Genomic DNA, 18,126 nt, shown 5'->3' with positions numbered 1-18,126 from the left:
GACTGGATTATTAGGAGTTGATAATTGCGTCCGCTCTTCAATAAAATCTATTATGAAAAATATTATTGAGCGGCGTGAAAATCCGTGCATGTCTAAAATCAACGCTTATCATCCTCCACTTCTACAGAGATAACTATTGGCCAAAATTTATTCCTTTTGGTTCATTCATTTTTTGCTCAGTCCATCCGTAATTGGTGCGATAGTGGAAGCGTCACTGGTGGAAACAATCAATTCTAATTATTACAAGTCATTACTTACCGGTCAGAATCGGATCATTTTCGCAAGTGAATTAGATAATTATCGGCATCGATATGAAAAAATATATTGTTTGCAATTAAATGAATGTTTCTAGCTAGATAAAAACGAAAAAATGGGATCATTCATGTTATAATTCCCAAAGCTAGTTATGGTTTTGTCTTGAAAAATTTATGTGTTGCCAACAGTCACGCGCAAGCTCGAATGTTACGATGACAGCTGCCGGTTGAGTTCGACTTGTGAAATCTCTTGTTGAAATTTTCACTGGAGTTTGCCTCATTCGCAGAATATTTCTTCGATATCTGTGTTTATAAATTGTGTAATCTGAAGTTGAGGAGACGTTTGATACCACTGAGTGGAGTACTGTATAATGTAACTACACGAGCACATATCGTGATTGTCAAGCATATGACCGACAATCACGTTTTCTGTGCTTAAATAGGTCAAAATGTATTGAGGTAAAAATGTATCGGCAATTAGTGTATCACCCACTGCCATGTGAGGTCCAACATTCCTTTTTATTCAGCATTTTTGTTCGATCACAGCTTACTGTACAATTACCATGATAAAAATTTCTCAAATTAATTAGTGACGCCTCTATCAGAAACATAGCACATTTAGAATTGCTTTTTTTCAATTCTCAAAACTTTACATCATCCCTTCGAAAACGCGATAGACATCGACAGCTTTTTCGTTTTTTTTAGACGAGCGAGAAAAAATATTTCGCGTCTCTCGCCCTCGTGGTTCACGTCGGCGAGCAGCTCAGGCCGCGGCAGCGCCGGCACAGATGTCGTAAGTTGGCTGGTCGGCGCAAAAGTCCCGCTGCGTTAGCCCACGCAAAAACTTCCTACAAGTCCAGCGCGGATACCTACCGTGAGTTCCGTACTCGAGCATCCGACGTTCCTGTATGCAAATTAATGCCACGACTAAGTTTTCCCGACGGGTATGTTGTACTCAATCACGATTTTAATATTTTTAAATTTTTGAAATAACATCACTAATTACGTATTATTGTTATATTGATGAGGTGCAAACGGACTGGAGATTGGCTTGCTTGTGTGCGAAAATTCTTGCCCATGCAGAGCTAATGCATTAAAATTTCGACGCATAAAGGCCATTTTTTTATTTTCCTCTAAGATATAGAAAATCATCATTATAGTTGATTTTTATGTATTCCTCAGTAATTTAAAACATAAATTGTTATCTGCCTGGTGCGAGGAGCTGCATCATGTGTTGCATCCAGATGCAAATGTGATGTTTATTTTCTGACGATTGAAGTGCATATTTTTGCCTGAATCCGTAGTCAATTAGTGGGTTACTTCTAATTTCATTTTCTTTTGATTCTTTTATTCTTTTCCTTAATTTTTTTGCACGAATTAACGGAATTTGTGCATCATTCATTGCCTCATATTTCCAGGCAACAACGATACCGGATTTCCTGAGACTGTTTGTATCTTCAGGCGTTCCATTTGACGGTCCACACTCGTACGTATGTCATGAGGTCGCTTCGTCCTATTCAAAATTTTGCTCCAGAGTATCTAAGTAAATGTTTTAGCCACGCTGGCTTCTCTACAGACCGCGTGTGCCGGCCTGACAGCCTGTCCACCGGTACCGCCCCCGGACCTATAAAAGCTTGGGTTCTCGCGGTCGCTCCCATTCTTGCGCGCGCCAGTGTCGGTGAATGAGTGAATCCTCGAAACCGAATAGGATTCCCGCGAGAACAATAACAAGGTGGGAACAATTCTTAGTGATAATTTTGGTATATGTCATCTCGTGGTTTATTATAACATATTAAATTCTTGGTTTTATACTGAAACGAGTTATCCATTTGTTTTTGCATGCTATTAGTTTACGGGTCCGGTCTTTACAAAATTTGGAGATTTTCCTGCTTGAGTCTCGAAGCAATGCTGTTTCTATTTGTTGATTTCCGACGTACTTTTCGGGTGAAATCAAGCAACTGTGAGCTCTCGGACGATTTTCTGAATTATGTCTCTCTAAGCTTTCCGATTATTTTGGTCACGAATAAATGAAGCGAGGACGCACTCTCACCAGTGAAAACTTTGACCGGTTGACTGATGACGAGATGACTAATGACTAGATGACTGATGATGAGATGACTGATGACAAGTTGACTGACGACGAGAAGACTGATGACGAGGTTACTGACGACGAGATGACTGATGAAGAGCTGACTTAGGACAAGGTGACTGATGACGAAATGACTGATGATAAGACGACTGATGACGAGACGACTTATGACCCGGGGACTGATCACTTAGTATACATGATTAAGTAACCTGAATAAGATGCCAGGATCTTCCCCAAGAAGCGTCACAACAGAAGGCGGTAGCATGGCGCTCAGTTACGACGCGGCTCACAGCGGTCCTCCGTTACTAATTGCTTTTTGTTCGGCGCGCCGGCGTCGCGTGCGTCGATGCAGGTCAGCGCTGTTCCGGTGCGGGCTGCTATGCATGCAACGGGTCGGAAGAAGGCGACCGCGAAAACAGGGTGGAAACTTGCTTCGTAATATTATTCGCTTTCGCAAATTTTTTATTATATGACAAAAAAATGTTTAGTAAATTTTTGTGTCTATCACCTAACATATAACCAATAAATGGCAAACCTCTCTGACTTTTAAATTGGCCAAATTGTTGGTGCTCGTATGGCAGGTGTTAGTGTGAAAGAAACTTGCAGAATACGTGACGTTTCTAGAGGTACTTTCTCAAAAGTAATGACGGCTTTTGAAAGGTAAGGCAAAACGTCCTCAGCAAAGCACAGGTCTGGCTGAAAATAGATGTTGTCAGAGAAGGACCATCGATAAATAAATCGAATTGAATTGTGAAGGACATTCGAAAGACAACGGCTGTAAAAATTACTGCAGACCTCACTGGTCAGTGGTCAAATACAGAACCCAGTTTGCATAAAGACTGTCCGCCGAGAGCTGTACAGATCCGAATTTTATTGAAGAGCAGCAATTAAAAAACTTCTGTTTCAAATACAAATGCTTAAAAACGTTTAGAGTGGTGTAAAAACTTCCGGAATTGGTCCCTCGAGCAGTAGAAAAATTTGTATTTCTCTAACGAATAATCGTTTACCTTTTCCAAACTTTGGCCGAGTTTACGTTTGGAGACAGTCGAAAGAGTCATTTGATCTCGACTGCCTCCTCCCAACCGTAAAACATGGCGGGGATATGTGATAATCTGGGGGGCTATTTTTTGGAAATCCGGTGGACCAATGATTTCTCTTCGTGGAAGAATCAACAGCCTTGACTATTTAGGAATTTTTGAAGGACTAAGTTCATCCAATGTTTCAAGTACTGTTTCCCGATTGGAACGCCAACTTTCAAGATGAAAAGGCCCCCGATCCATACAGCTGGAATTGTTAAAAAATGGCATCAGGAACATTCTAATGAATTCAGCATCTCATTGGGCCACCACAATCACCAGATCTGAATATTATCGAATATTTGTGGTTGATTTTAGAGATGCAAGTCAGAAGTCGATTCCCGCCGTCATCGTATTCAAAAGAGCTGGAGGGAGTGTTACCGAAGAATGGGTTGAAATTCATTCGGGAACAATTCACAACTTGCGCGAATCAATACATCGGAGAATTGAGACTGTAATTGCCGCAAAAAGTAAAAAATATTTAATTCATTCATACTAAAGTTCATTAATTCATTAATCCATACTGGGATTTATACTAAGAAATATTTTGTGGTTATCTCAGGTGTTTCCCTTATTTAGTCTAGCGGTCTAACCCCTAGCTGTATTTCTAGCGTGCTTTGTTCTCTACATGAGTTTTTTGCGAATTTTTTACGTACGAGAAACTGACAGGAACTTCGAAGTCACAAGGCTAATCAATTGAACTCTCAATTGAGCTTTCTATTCAATTAATGCGCACCGAATTATCCATTGTTTAATTTCAATAGTTTATTTCGTATCTCACTTTCTAATTTACGACGCAAAAACTAAGTTTCCATTAATGTCATTTCCATTCAGATTTTTTGTCCGGCAGGCTTCAACAATGGTTTGTGAAATAAAATGCATAGAGCTTTGTATTTATCGACGAACAAGTGTGATGAGTTTTGAATCTCAGAGGACATCTCCCTCGTGGATTACGAGTTGAAATACGTTGAAGGGTAAACATCAGAGCTGGCTCCCTGCCTAAAGTGTTACTCGTTAATGAATTTTTCCCGCACGTATGTGTCCTGCTATGCAGATATTAATAAAATAGTACTAACGCGTGTAGCGTTCGCGTTGAGCACTTTTGTAAAAGCTTAAATTCCTGCCCTTGATGCTTCTTCGAGCGTCAGCAATGCGCATTAATCTCAATCTACGTTTTAATCTTCCTTTGTTTTGAAATACAGTTCTTTCTTCGAGTTTAATTGCCATTATGTGTTAATATTTCATTGATTTTTTATCACGTCCTGATCAATCCGGACAGCTTTAACAGTAGCGATGGGGACAGATTGTGCAAGACCGATCGAAGAAATTTATTTAGCTTTCAATGAATAACCGAATAACCATAAGTTTATTATTATGAAAATCTTCACATCTATATGCATTGGCTGTTACAACATTTATGCCAATTCCGTGTGCACTGAACCCCAAAATTGCGTTTCAGATTTGGGTACAGAATTCTTGCATCCTTATTTTTATTATTCGCTTACAATTGTGTTATTTCATGATGAGTAGACGCTTCTTGTAACCCGAACAAATCGAAGCTGTGATTCCGCAACTCACTTTAACCATCATCGATGTCTACGTTGTCATTGCACGTTTAAAATTTATTCACCTGCGGAGATGAAAATTTATATATGTCTTCTGTTTTTAATATAAATTAAAATAACGATGCGGTGAATTCTTAAGCTGTTCATGAAGTTTTGTTGCACGTTACTGGTGTTGTTTGATCGATGATTGTCTCATCCAACACGGTTCTATATTACACTGTTAAATTTGTTGTTTTTCTTTATAGAATTCTTTATTCGCTCCAGTGTGAAGATCAGAAGCATTCACGAATCGCCCGGAATTGTTCGTTTTGGTCGCGCGCTGCGTGGGGGCCTTTGATCGAACAGACGTCGTTGGTCGCGCGCTGCGTAGGTGCCTTTGATCGAACAAACGTCGTTAGTCGCGCGCTGTGTAGGTGCCTTTGATCGGACAGACGTCTGTCGCGCGCTGCGTAGGTGCCTTTGATCGAACAAACGTCGTTAGTCGCGCGCTGTGTAGGGGCCTTTGATCGGACAGACGTCGTTAGGATCGCGCGCTGCGTAGGTGCCTTTGATCGAACAGACGTCGTTGGTCGCACGCTGCTTAGGGGCCTTTGATCGAACAGACGTTGTTGCATGGTTGCGCGTTGCGTAGGTGCCTTTGGTCAAACAGACGTCTTTGGTCGCGAGCTGCGTAGATGCCTTTGATCGGACAGACGTCGTTGGTTGCGAGCTGCGTGAAGAGACGAGGAACCTTCTTTGACCTCTCAGATGTGTGCCCGTGTTAATGATAGTAATATAGAAGCAAAGTGGTCGAATAAATCCACAATTTTTCATCGAACTTCATGGCGACTCAAGTCTATTATAATACTATTCCTTTTGCTAAGTAATCTCTTGTTGGATAATACTGATAAGGTATTCATAGATGTGAATATTAAAAAATCACCAGAATGACCATAAGATAATTAAAAACGCACTTCCATAAATTTGTTAGTATCTTGCTTAGTACAACACTAGAGACTTACTGTCTGAGAAACGTCCTCTGACAGATGGTGGACTGCTTAGGAAAACTGTCGTGTTTGTTCCGTTAAGGTCATTAAACCTTTAAGCATTTGGAGTGCAGCCACAACCGTTACTGTTTAGACGTGACACGCTCCGCCACGAGCCATACTTAACGTACTGACGTCAACAGCTGTCCCTTACACTCACGAGTGCGCAGCACGACCAATGTGATGACTAAACTATTTTAAATTTAACTACCATTTAGTGATCTGTTCGCCGTATCAGGAATAGGGTGTTGTATGAAGATAATTCACCTGTACGATGCACCATTACACGTGTTACATGAAGGCAACCGTTCCAGCAATTTGTATCTGTCATTTATATTTTTTTATAAGCATTCTCGTTTATGTTTTCTAGTTTTGAGTATGAATTTTAATTGATGTACTTAATATTCTCATGTATGCATCTTGGCCTCTAATCCTACTAAAACTTTAACTGGTTTTTCCTTCACAAATATTTAGCATTCACCTTCAAGGCAGAAACACTCAAGACTAAAGGTAATCAATTCCTGCCTTAGTAATCTTAGCCTGAGTTTTTAATGAGAGCATACACGTACATTTTACTCAGACTGCAGAATTTTTAGGTCATCAGAACTCTCACGTTTCATCATAAACAAGATATTAAAGTATATGATGGATGCCTTATGAAAGCTTCTCCTGACGAATTGCTCCAATTTAACCGCGGGAGAGAGCACAAGCGTCCGGCTTCCTTCTGATGTTCCGCACTTTGCTCGGATTGCCTCGTTTAGCAATGCTTTCCCCGAACAGAAGAACGAGAACTTGAGACTTCTTGTGATACATCGCAGCATAACAAGCTTCTTAAATGCATAAACTTTCTCTGAATACGATTCTCTGAGAACAATGAACCTTTTTGTTCGATATTTAAAGTATCCGTTATTGTAAAGTTTCCGATATATCGGTGAAGTCGAGTTTACTCAGTTCTACCGTACATTTTTTTTGCATCTGTGCATTCAGCATAGATTTCATATCTAAATCAATTGATTAATCTAAATCAATTGATCAATTAATAATATATTGATGGGAGAATCGATTTTTTTAAATTTTCCTCCTAAAATTTGTTTAATTTTTCGATGAATCCCGAAGAATCGACCAGACTGGGTTACTTTTTCGGATGTAAGAGTCATTATTTGTCCTCAGAATTTTTTTCTCACTATTCCGAGCCATTCCACGTTAAACCATACCAGAGACTCTTCACTAACAGTTCGTTGGTGTTAATCGGCTTTTTCACTATGCTAGCTACACTTCACAATAGGTTTGTAAATGTCAACCGGTTTCCCAAATATAACCCGTGGTTGCGCTTATACCTTTGACCTCGGGCTTCAGAAAACGTACCATTTCAATGGAAAACAGAGCGCTCCTGCACACGATAATAGCGACATCTGTTGAGCAGACTGTATATCTTCTTAAATTACGTGCAGTACCAGCTGTCAGCTGAGAACCACTGACCTAAATCTGTATGTGTTTGCCTAGAAAGAGGAAAATGGAGAAAACTGAGTTTCGGGCTCATGATCAACCTAAAACCAAACGTATCCATGGAGAATTTTAGAACTCAGCCTCAGGTCTTCCTCTCATGAGATGCGAATGCTTAGTCCAAACATTGTTACAACTTAAAACATGAACTGTACGTTGCAAGACTTCAAGAATCAAATATGCTCAATGATATTTTAGTACATATAATTAAACTTATTCTCTGCGTTAATGGAGGTCTTTTCATGCCTGCTAACCTCCGTATAATTATAAATCGCAAAATTAATGCAGGCTATTGTCAGAGTCCGTCCAAAACTCAAGAAAAGTTGTGCTCGCGTTCATGCGTCGTGTTCATTCGGGAATAACTACGTCATTCACCGTTTTATGAGTATAGTACAGCGCGGTAAATCAAATGAGTAAATCTTTGGCCTAGGACAAAACATTAGTACACCCATGTCATGGGCCATCACATATGAGTACACCTATGCCAAGGCCGTATTTCATGCATAAATCCATGTCACAGACCATCTCATGAGTCTATGTCACAGGCCTCGTCCTATAGGGTCATAACTACATCATTGTCACTATCTATCACATGAGAATATAATAGTAATATAATATAATCGCATGAGTATGAGTATAACATTTAGGGCCATCGCATATTCATGCCACAGGCCGTCTCATGAGGATATCATGAGTCATGGCTAATCATATGAGCATATCCATGTCACCGCCAATCACATGAGTAAGCACTCACAATGGACCGTTGCCTGGATATTCATGCATTCATATGGAACTCTCCCGTATAGAGTTTAGCTGGAATTATGGAGGGCGGGAACCATCGTGCGGCGTACGGCCCAGCGCGCTCTGATAAACCACGTGATGACGAGACGGCATAAGAAGTCCATTAAATGGATCTGGGTTATGGCTTAGGAGCTTCTTCTGCATGCTTATTTATAGAAAAGTTTATGGAGCGAAAAGCTTATGGAATGAATTGCTAATGGAGCATGATGCTCCTTCAGCATGCTCATGGAGCAGGATGCTCATGGAGCAGGATGCTTATGGAGCATAATGCTTATAGAGTACGGTGTTTATGTTTCATAACGTAGTTCAGAGTCAATTTATCGAGCAATTCATTATATTATTGATTTCTTAAACATAATTAAACATAAGTACATATTAAAATAGTTCGTTTTTACCTAAGTATTGTGATATGAAGCAAGAGAAATTAGAGTGTTTACTAAGTATAATATCATGGCAAAGAGAACAAAATGTCTTTGAAATGATTGAATGATTTAAAAAATGAAACATCATCTAATAGGAGCCGAGACATCGCTTCCATCTGTTGAAACTGTGGCTGAACTGTGGCGCAGTTTCATTTTCTGAAACTCTGTCAAACCAAGACCCATTTACGACTAATTGGTTGTAAAAAATCTACAGGAAGTTGGAAAATCTCCAACAAAAATACTTCAGATTTATCTTGACGTACAATAGAATGAGTGCCGACTGATATATACGACCGGAAATGTATTGTGTTTATATCTATACTCTGAATGTATTGCTTGCGGCGCCATTTCCATTGAATTTTATTATTTTTCGCGCAACGATTCCAGTGATATGAGTCATAAACAATTTTAATGTTATTGTCGTTAGCAGCCTATTACATTGCGTCGTTTCATTACTAGTTAAAACGCATTACTATTTTTGATGACGTATGTATCAATATCGAATTTGTCCAATCGCAACCATTGCAAATTATAATTCATTATGCTGTGCTAAATTTTCAGGACCAAATTTCTCGCGAAAGCTGATCATTAACAAAATTTCCTTCAACAACTTATAATTAAAGTCATGTCCTTCTTTTTTAAAATATTAATAAATGAAAAATTAACGTTGATTCCATGTTACGGCTCAGATGTTGCGGTGTCTGGTGCTGGTAGTGGTCGTGTGTGCCGCCTCTGGGGCGACCACTGGGCAGCGGCATTCTATTAAATGTTTATTAAACAATAGAATTAACGTTGACTTCATGTTATGGCTCAGATGTTGCGGTGTCTGGTGCTGGTAGCGGTCGTGTGTGCCGCATCTGGGGCGACCATGGAGCAGCGGCAGACGCGATACCATCCCGCTGCTGAGGACCGGGATGGTGCACATCACGGCGGCGGTGGTGGTGGTGGTGGTGGTCATGGTGAACGTGGTGCTAGTTCACACCACAGTAGTGGTGGTGGCGGTGAGTAAACACACACTAGCGGCGGTCACGAGAAACAGAATAGAATGAGTCATATTCCAAAACTTGAAGTCTATTAAATTTTGCCGGCTTGGTGGAAAAATCTATTGAAGAATTCGTCATGTCATTAGTTGTTGAGCAGAGATGTGCAAGGTGAGATTCGCACTTATCCCATATTTTCATATGCTCATTTGCTCGCAGTTTGCCACAGTTTAATTAATTTCATGAAAAACACCTTTAGAAGTCTCTGCAATTATATCCACTTGCTAATTTAAATCATTTAAATGTGTTAACAGACAGCTAACGTTTCTGTGCGTTGGTTTTTACTGAATTATTCTTATACCTTCTAGTCTCGTCAATTTAAGTAAGTGATGAAAACTATTTTATTTCCTTAACACTTAAAATAAATAATATTATTTAACTTAAACCCGTTGAACCTCAGGTTCTTCGTACTCTGCACCAGCGCACTCACCAGCAGCGGCCGCACCCGCCGCGTCCTACAGTGCAGGCGGTGGCGGGGGTGGGGGCAGTGACCAGGGTAACCTGTACTACTATTACTACCCTGTGGATGAGTACGGTAACACCGAGGCTTCCGATGCTGGTTTTGATATCTTCACGGCCATCATCCTGCCCCTGGTGATTCTTGGGGGTCTGCTTCTGGCTCTTTCATCCTTCACGTTCACGTTCACGGGACGCGCGATGAGAGACAACGCTGAGCCAGGGATCGTAGATCAGCTACAAGGAGAGGTAGAGAGGATTTTCTACATCTACCTCAATGCTTTCGAGTCCGAGGCGTGCATCCAGAGGGCTGTGTGTCAGACCGGAGTCTACGCCAGCACTACCAAAAACAAGGACTTCTACTTCAGGTGGGTGTCCTTTTTTATTATCTACAGTACGGAATAAACATCCAGAGGCTCTTTAATAAAAAAAATTATTAAATACACGTAGCGGCCAATTTGTCGCCTGTTATTGATGGGTTTCGCTTGAAAATCCGTCAAGGATTTACTGACGGAGTTTAGGAACTCGTTAGTATATTATATATATTTATGAATATATATTTAAAGCACTGCCCCACGTGAGACAGTGGATTAAAATTAACGTCAGCATGTATTTTTTAAAATCTCATTGAATTTATTTCTGATATTTGGTATACAGTCCAGTTTCGTAATAAATTTTCCACTTGCTCTCAAGTTGCACAGCTAGTCACGCTTAATCACTTTGTCAGTAATATTTTCTGAGAATTGCTTAAGTCTCGTAAGGAGTTAGATAAATTTGTTGCGCGAACGCTATTTTTTACGATGTTTTGATACGTTTTTTCATGAAATTCAAAATGTTGAGATGATTTGAAAACTACTTTAACGCCAACGATCCTGCTCCTTTTTACCAAAAAGCGTGCTGAATGTGATTGAAACACTCATTCATTCCTTCAATGTACAATTACTCAGGTTTCCTATTCCCAACGCCCGTGACTTTGTGGGAAGACATAATTAGTGTCGAGTTCTTGCTTCTCGTTATAACAAGCGCTGTATTTGTCACTAGAAACTGTACGTTTCTCGCCGAGCTCTCGCCTGGGAAGCGTGAAGACTTTGTTATTAGAACGTCGCTCGCTGCGACATCTGCCGCCTATAATGAAAGCAGTCGGATGACAGCAATTTGCGCTGCTTGTATAGTTAGTCTATTAGCATATGTGTATTTTTGTACGATGTATGTTTAATGCTACGTGGGTGTTGCATGCGTTAGGCTGGGTGAGAGTTAGTTTCGGCGTTGCAAGCGTTAGGCTGTGTGAGAATGTGTGTGTTGCAAGCAACAGGCCGTGTGCGAGTGCGTGTTGCAAGCGTTAGGCTGGGTGAGAGTTTGCATGTGTGTTGCAAGCGTTAGGCTGGGCCAGAGTTACCATGCGTGTTGCAAGCGTTGGCTGGGTCAGAGTTACCATGTCTGGTCTGAGTTACCATGCGTGCTGCAAGCGTTAGACTGGTCTGAGTTACCATGCGTGTTGCAAGCGTTAGACTGGTCTGAGTTGCCATGCGTGTTGCAAGCGTTAGGCTGGTCTGAGTTGCCATGCGTGTTGCAAGTGTTAGGCCTAAGCAGGCGCGTAAGTGTGTCAAGGCAGCCCCAGAGCCCTCAGGCCCCGGACGTCTGCCGAACCAAGGCAGGTTGCCCGCGAACTCCGGCGACCTCAGCCCGGCTTTGTGACGCATTTAAAAATAAAAAATTCGCTAAAATAAATAAAGTCACCGTATTATATTTTATTATGATTATGATTATTATGATAATGAAATCACATTTTCAACGTGTGTTCAGAGAGTTTCGAACGTAAATCCAGTCGTCTTACTAAATGCTTCATTGTTCGATATCCCTGTAATATTCCACTGAAAGTTGTTCTTAATGGAAGAATTTGAAGCTGATTACTTTCTTCAATGCCAAAGCTCCAGAAATTTATCTCGGAAATGAGTTATATCCCTATTCATAAACTAAGAATATAAATAGGGTTAAACTGCTAACTTTGAGTTTAACAATATTGTTCATGTCAGATGCTACTTTTTCTCTGTAACTTTCCTCTCCCGTTTGAGGTATAGAATCTCTCATTTATGACTTGGCGTGCAAAGATCTCATTCACATTGAGAGAACATCTTACGATTGGAATTAATGTCGTCGGAGCGTGCGCTGGAAGATAGCTTTGAATCTCGACTTGATATGTGACCATTTTTAACTACCTCATAAGAGTCAGTCTGCGTAAAAGCTACACGTGCCAATGCGTGTCAGTTTTATATTATTGTCTATATCTTATCGCAGTATGCATTTTAGTTTTTTAGTGTGTTTCTGTGTTGATATGCTTTTGAGTATAGCTAGTGTTAGGCCTGGGAGGGGAATATATAGGGAAATTTCAAGCGAGATTTTCGCATTACCACTAGTATAAATTACGTATAAAATTAACATATGTGCAATACACAACATTAACTGTCGTGTAGCGACTGTCATTATTATTATCATCAAAAATTTTATCCTTTTTGCTAGAAGCTGGGGGGCTGGCTGAAAGAGGATTGGATTAAAAATTAGAATTTGTTTTGAGCTTCAAGATGAGTATAAGTGTATTTCATAGTAAAATAAAAAGTTGACATTTCCCTTATATTTCCAAGCGGGTTTGAAAAGGGGTAATTATTTAAAAAGGATTTAACTGGTATTCCTTCAATAAATATTTATTACATTAAAAAAATGATTACGACAGCTGGAAAGGGATTTGGTGATTAGACATCAAATACTTCGCATCATAATTTTCCAGTTAGTTAATTATCATAAACTAGTTACTTTATGTAAAAACTCATATTATTTCTGGAAATCCTTATCACCGAGTAATAATACGCAGCAAGTAAGATCAATTGAATATCACTTCATAATTTTACCATAGTTTTTTCACGTATACTTCCACTCCTAAACTATTATTCGTTCACGGTATAAGCTAAAAATTTCATCGCTTAACTTTCAGCGCGGGTGTGGTTGCCTGGTTTGTCGGTAACGTAACTGGGAACCTTTCTGGTGACGAAGCAATGTCAGCGTGACGGCTCAATCCTTCATGCTGATATTGTGAAGCGTTATAGTCATGCTCGTCTTGAGAGATCTATCCTTTCACTATATACACGCTCTTTGAATTGCGTTATCTTTAATTAATGATGAACTCAGAGTTATTAGTGTGCAGTGATTATAAATTAACGAATATTGCATGCTATTATGCAATAATTTCTTCTATTGATGATGTATGTCTGAACATTCTCAAAACAAATTTTTTAGGAATGATAAATGTGAAAATATTAAACTGTCATCGGCCATGTTTTACACTCGATTATTCATTAAGGCCTAATTCAAGATCACAGCCGTTACTTTCTCACGATTAATAAAACTTAATAATCTTATCTGAATTCCGATAACGATGGTCAACTCCCGACATGTCTTTGGTGCGAGTATCGGAGAAGTCCCGCGGATCCCAGTGCATAGTCCGTATATCGTCACGAAACTTTACAATACCAACTTTTGGGTCGAAACACATATTCAAGTATATGTATTCATTTGTGGATATGTGTTGAATGATTCCCTCTCTGTCGCAACTCCTCCGCGATCCTATATTTCCAATATACATGTAACGCGCTGAACTCTTCGCCCGGTACTGTCAACAGATTACAAAAAATCAATTTTGATTCATCTAGAGCCCAAATTTATTGGTCATTATAGCTCGCACAATATTACAGCTTGGGATTTTAGTACGACTATTTTTAAACTGTCGCATTACAGAGCCCGGAGCGGCATCATGACAGTTTTCAAACCTTCACATCACGAAGGGAAACTTCGATATTCCTGCTGTAGGGGAATATTTATTTCTAGAGGATACATACCATAACATGCACAGCATCGGTCACGATATCCATGTTGTGAAAAGTTATATCATGACCGGCCTCGATTTTCAAGTTATGAGATATGAAATATATAATTTCTCATGATATGAGAAGTCATATCATGAGAAATTATATCGTGGCCGGTCACGGTATGCAGGTTATGAGAATTCATATCATGACAAGTTATATCGTGAACGGTCACGGTATCCAGGTTATGCGAAGTCATACCGTGACAAGTCATATTAAGACCCGGTCACGATATCCATGTTATGAGAAGTCATATCATGACCGGTCACGATATCCATGACGTGAGAAGTCACATCATAACAAGTTATATTATGACTGGTCGCGATATCCATGTTATGAAAAGTCATATCATGACCGGTCATGATATCCATGTTATGAGAAGTCATATCATGACCGGTCACAATATCCATGTTATGAGAAGTCATATCATGACCAGTCACGATATCCTTGTCATATGAGAAGTCATATCATGACTGGTCACAATATCCATGTTATGAGAAGTCATATCATGACCGGGTTCATGTCGACCACAGACCTCCAGCTTTCTTGCGCTGCTCACGGATTGTCGGAGTTCGGTAGTAATTGCGCTAGTGAAAGCCGCCACTTTCCGTCCCGCGCGCGTCGTACGCTAGACTTACGGTCACTAAACTACGTATATTCTCGAGAAAGCTGCTTTAATAACTCATGTGAGTGCAGCTTTTAAGAGCAGCGAACGATTTTATGACTAGTGAGGTTGATGCATGAACATAGAGACTGCATCTGATGTGGAGATTACGTGTAAATTTTTAGGAGTTCCGAATGCGCTTTGTAATTGTATAAACAGTCATGACTTCCAAGAATAATGTAAATACTGCTTCTGCTTTTAAGTTTCTTCGTATAGGCTTGCTTTTATGGAAAGAATTAGTCTTGCTTCTTCAGCGATATTTATTATTAATCATCATTGATAAAAATAAAAAGCTTTAATATTATAAGCAAATAACCCCATAAACCAAGCGGTTTTTCTTACTACTCATTGTAGATAGTACAATGAAATAGGATTTGTATGCATCAAAGCCCTACTCCCTTCTTTCGAACTTCCGAATGCTTTATTTTGAAATGTATTAATTTTCTGAGCTTTATTATTCACACTAATATATTTTTATATCATAATGCAACTTAAAATGAGTAAATTTTTCCATCTTACGAGTGCTTGTATCGTCAAAAAACGATCCTGCATTTATTTATTAATTTCTTTACGATCTTTATTGATTTTATTCAGAATGTTCAATTCTTGTACCAGTCATATTTTACAAAATTTCAGTATAATACTTTGATTTCTTGCGTAACCTTTGTTGTAACGAATCAAAGTTTCTAAAGTTGAATTTTTTTCCAGTTTGGTGGAACCCTTCATCCCTGAGACGATGAGAGGCAACATGGCGATATTCAAGACGGCCGCCAAGGATGGATTTGACATGGGCAAGTGCACGAAATATCGCTGCACCGCCCCCAAAATTTTCAACTGATGACACAATTACATCCATAACTCCACTTCAGTCTTAGTCTCCAATGATACACGGGTATAAAAATGCATAAGCTGCATTATTGTTCCTAAAAGAAATTAGCTTCCCGTGAATTTTTTTTTGTCGTCACACGATGAACAATAATGATTTGATGTGTACAAATTTCCTCAAAAATTATCGAAAGTTTTATCAAGGTTCAACAGTCGATTTATTAAATATAATATAAAAGAAATTAAGAACGTAAGCACGTTGCATTTCGTAAGAGTTGCTCTCTCCTAAAGAGACTTTTGGTCTCGCTTTAACAATGACCGAAGATTCTGGGTATTGATGTCATACTTAGATTTTAAGTTCTTATACGGCATCGAAATCTAGCTTAAGTTATTTATTGAATAGGGATACCATTTTTCCTCTCATTCGCTAAAAAAATGGATTAGTTTCTTAAAATTAGATTTATTTCGAAAGTAAATGTGTAATTTAGTTGAGCTATGATTCAGTATCATTCCATTAATCTAGCGACATTTCTGCAGCGTGTAGAATAAACGTTCTGATAAGACGCCGAATTTTTATTGCCTCTGCTTCTGTGCCTACATCGCATGCGTCACATGGTGCACACACATCGCATGGTGCACATGCATCACATGGTGCACATGCATCACATGGTGCACACACATCGCATGGTTCACGTGCATCGCATGGCTTACATGAGATAGTGTTCGTTAGCCACTAACATGCGTTCATTCCATAGGTGATTGAGTTAATAAAAATATTGAGTGATGAAATTCAATTAAAATTTTTAATAGAAATTACTATACATTGTTCCGCCATTCAAATTCCACACCTGATCCGCTTTTAAAAAATCTCATTTCATTAAAACTAAGAAATATAAAACGAAAAAGCATTTGAACTGAACCCTTAATTAACTCAAGGCCTCCATCATGGGAATTTTTATTGGAAATAATTGTAGTTGATGAATTTTATTGATGTTATCATAATATTCAATATTCTCTACCGATGTTCATTTCATTCGGCTGCGGACGTTGAGTAAGTATCCCAACTGGCCGCTATCTCATGAGTCACATGGATTACGAGCGATATTACAATCAATCAGTTAATAAAATGTTCCAATCGATCATGATAAAATTTTATTGGGTCAAAAATTTTATTGGGTCAAAAATTTACATTGTAGAATATAGCAAGAATGGAATCACAGTAAAATTGTAAATTTTGATTAAATTTCGCAGACCTTTGTTGGTAATTTATACGTAAATGAATACGGTGAGACAGACATGAATTTATTACGAGACGAACTTTAACTGAACATTAAGTCGAGGGTTATACACCTTGTAGCTCGTGACGCTTATGAAAATATTAATTTCCTTTCGAGCGTTGAAGTGACAAACTGGTATCGCATTCACGAGATTAAATTGATAAGATAAGCTGTGTTATCGCGCTTCTCTGGCGCAGGCATCTGATATGAAACCGACGCTTGAACCTGGACCCAGAGTGGTACAGTTTGCGACCGGTGAAGGTGAATGATTACCAGCGTCCTTACGTTACACTAATTTGAACATTTAATTATTCTGTAGCGTATATACAATCTGGTAATCTTTATGTGAAACTTACTCGCAATGTTCTGCTCATGAATTATTAATTGTAACTTGTCGTCAACGTTGATATTTGATGTCGAAATAATACGCCAGTGAGCGGTAAAGAGAATTCAAGATATTCTCATGTAATTTTCATCAAGTTAGTATTGGCATCACGTTCAAAAATTTTGATTCATAAATACAAATGTAAGAGCAAATCACGGTTCATCAAGTTACCATCAATAGGTTCTTTACGTCATACCTAATTTCCTTTAAGTCTCTGAATCCTAATCCCTAGTTTGAAATCAAACAATATTTAATAAAAAAATTTATACCAAAAAGATACGTCTGACGCCAAAACTTGTTCCAGTTACTTACATTTCACTCATTCAAATGCAGTCTTTGATAACAAAAAGTTTATTTTGTTGCCTAGAAATATATGAAGGAGGGCGAATCTGAAGTTTAACGATTTCTCGAATTAGGAATAAGGAAAGATGTTTCGAGTCATCGTCCTGAGCTGCTGCTTGCTGGCAATCGCAAGACAAGGCGCCGGAAGCTATCAAGAAGTCACTAGTCTCGCCAAAGCTCCTATTGCTCATTACGAAGATATTTCAATTGATTTCAACGGCAACGAGAAAAGAAGCGTACAAACTATCATACCGAAGGCATCATCACAAGGTAAGTCATGGCTTGCTATCTTCTGTAGTCAGTCTATGAATGAGTCAGTGTATACACTCAGAGAGAAACGAGTAAGATTTTTTCCAAATATCGATGCGCTTTTTGCCTTCGTGTGGATGACCAGTTTGGTCCAGAAAAAAAGTGTATCATTGCTACGTCCGCCCTCTTCTCCTGCTGGGAGTAGGAAGTTTGCCATTACAAGTACAGTGACCAATTTT

At 39.1% G+C, this 18,126-nt stretch overlaps 1 protein-coding gene across 1 annotated transcript; it reads left to right on the top strand.

Moving 5' to 3' along the window:
* The first annotated feature begins 1,915 nt into the window (after positions 1-1,915).
* LOC108679376 lies at positions 1,916-16,197 on the top strand. The gene is made up of 4 exons (XM_018167995.2): positions 1,916-1,986; positions 9,550-9,736; positions 10,176-10,599; positions 15,518-16,197. Exons 2-4 carry the CDS (start codon positions 9,550-9,552, stop codon positions 15,645-15,647), a joined length of 741 nt encoding a protein of 246 aa, XP_018023484.1. The 5' UTR covers positions 1,916-1,986; the 3' UTR covers positions 15,648-16,197.
* The last annotated feature ends 1,929 nt before the right edge of the window (positions 16,198-18,126 follow it).

This window comes from Hyalella azteca, unplaced genomic scaffold, assembly GCF_000764305.2.
Source record: "Hyalella azteca isolate HAZT.00-mixed unplaced genomic scaffold, Hazt_2.0.2 contig5139, whole genome shotgun sequence".
Taxonomy (NCBI): domain Eukaryota; kingdom Metazoa; phylum Arthropoda; class Malacostraca; order Amphipoda; family Hyalellidae; genus Hyalella; species Hyalella azteca.
Note: the sequence above shows the minus strand (reverse complement) of the source record. Positions and strands in the feature narration are given on the sequence as shown.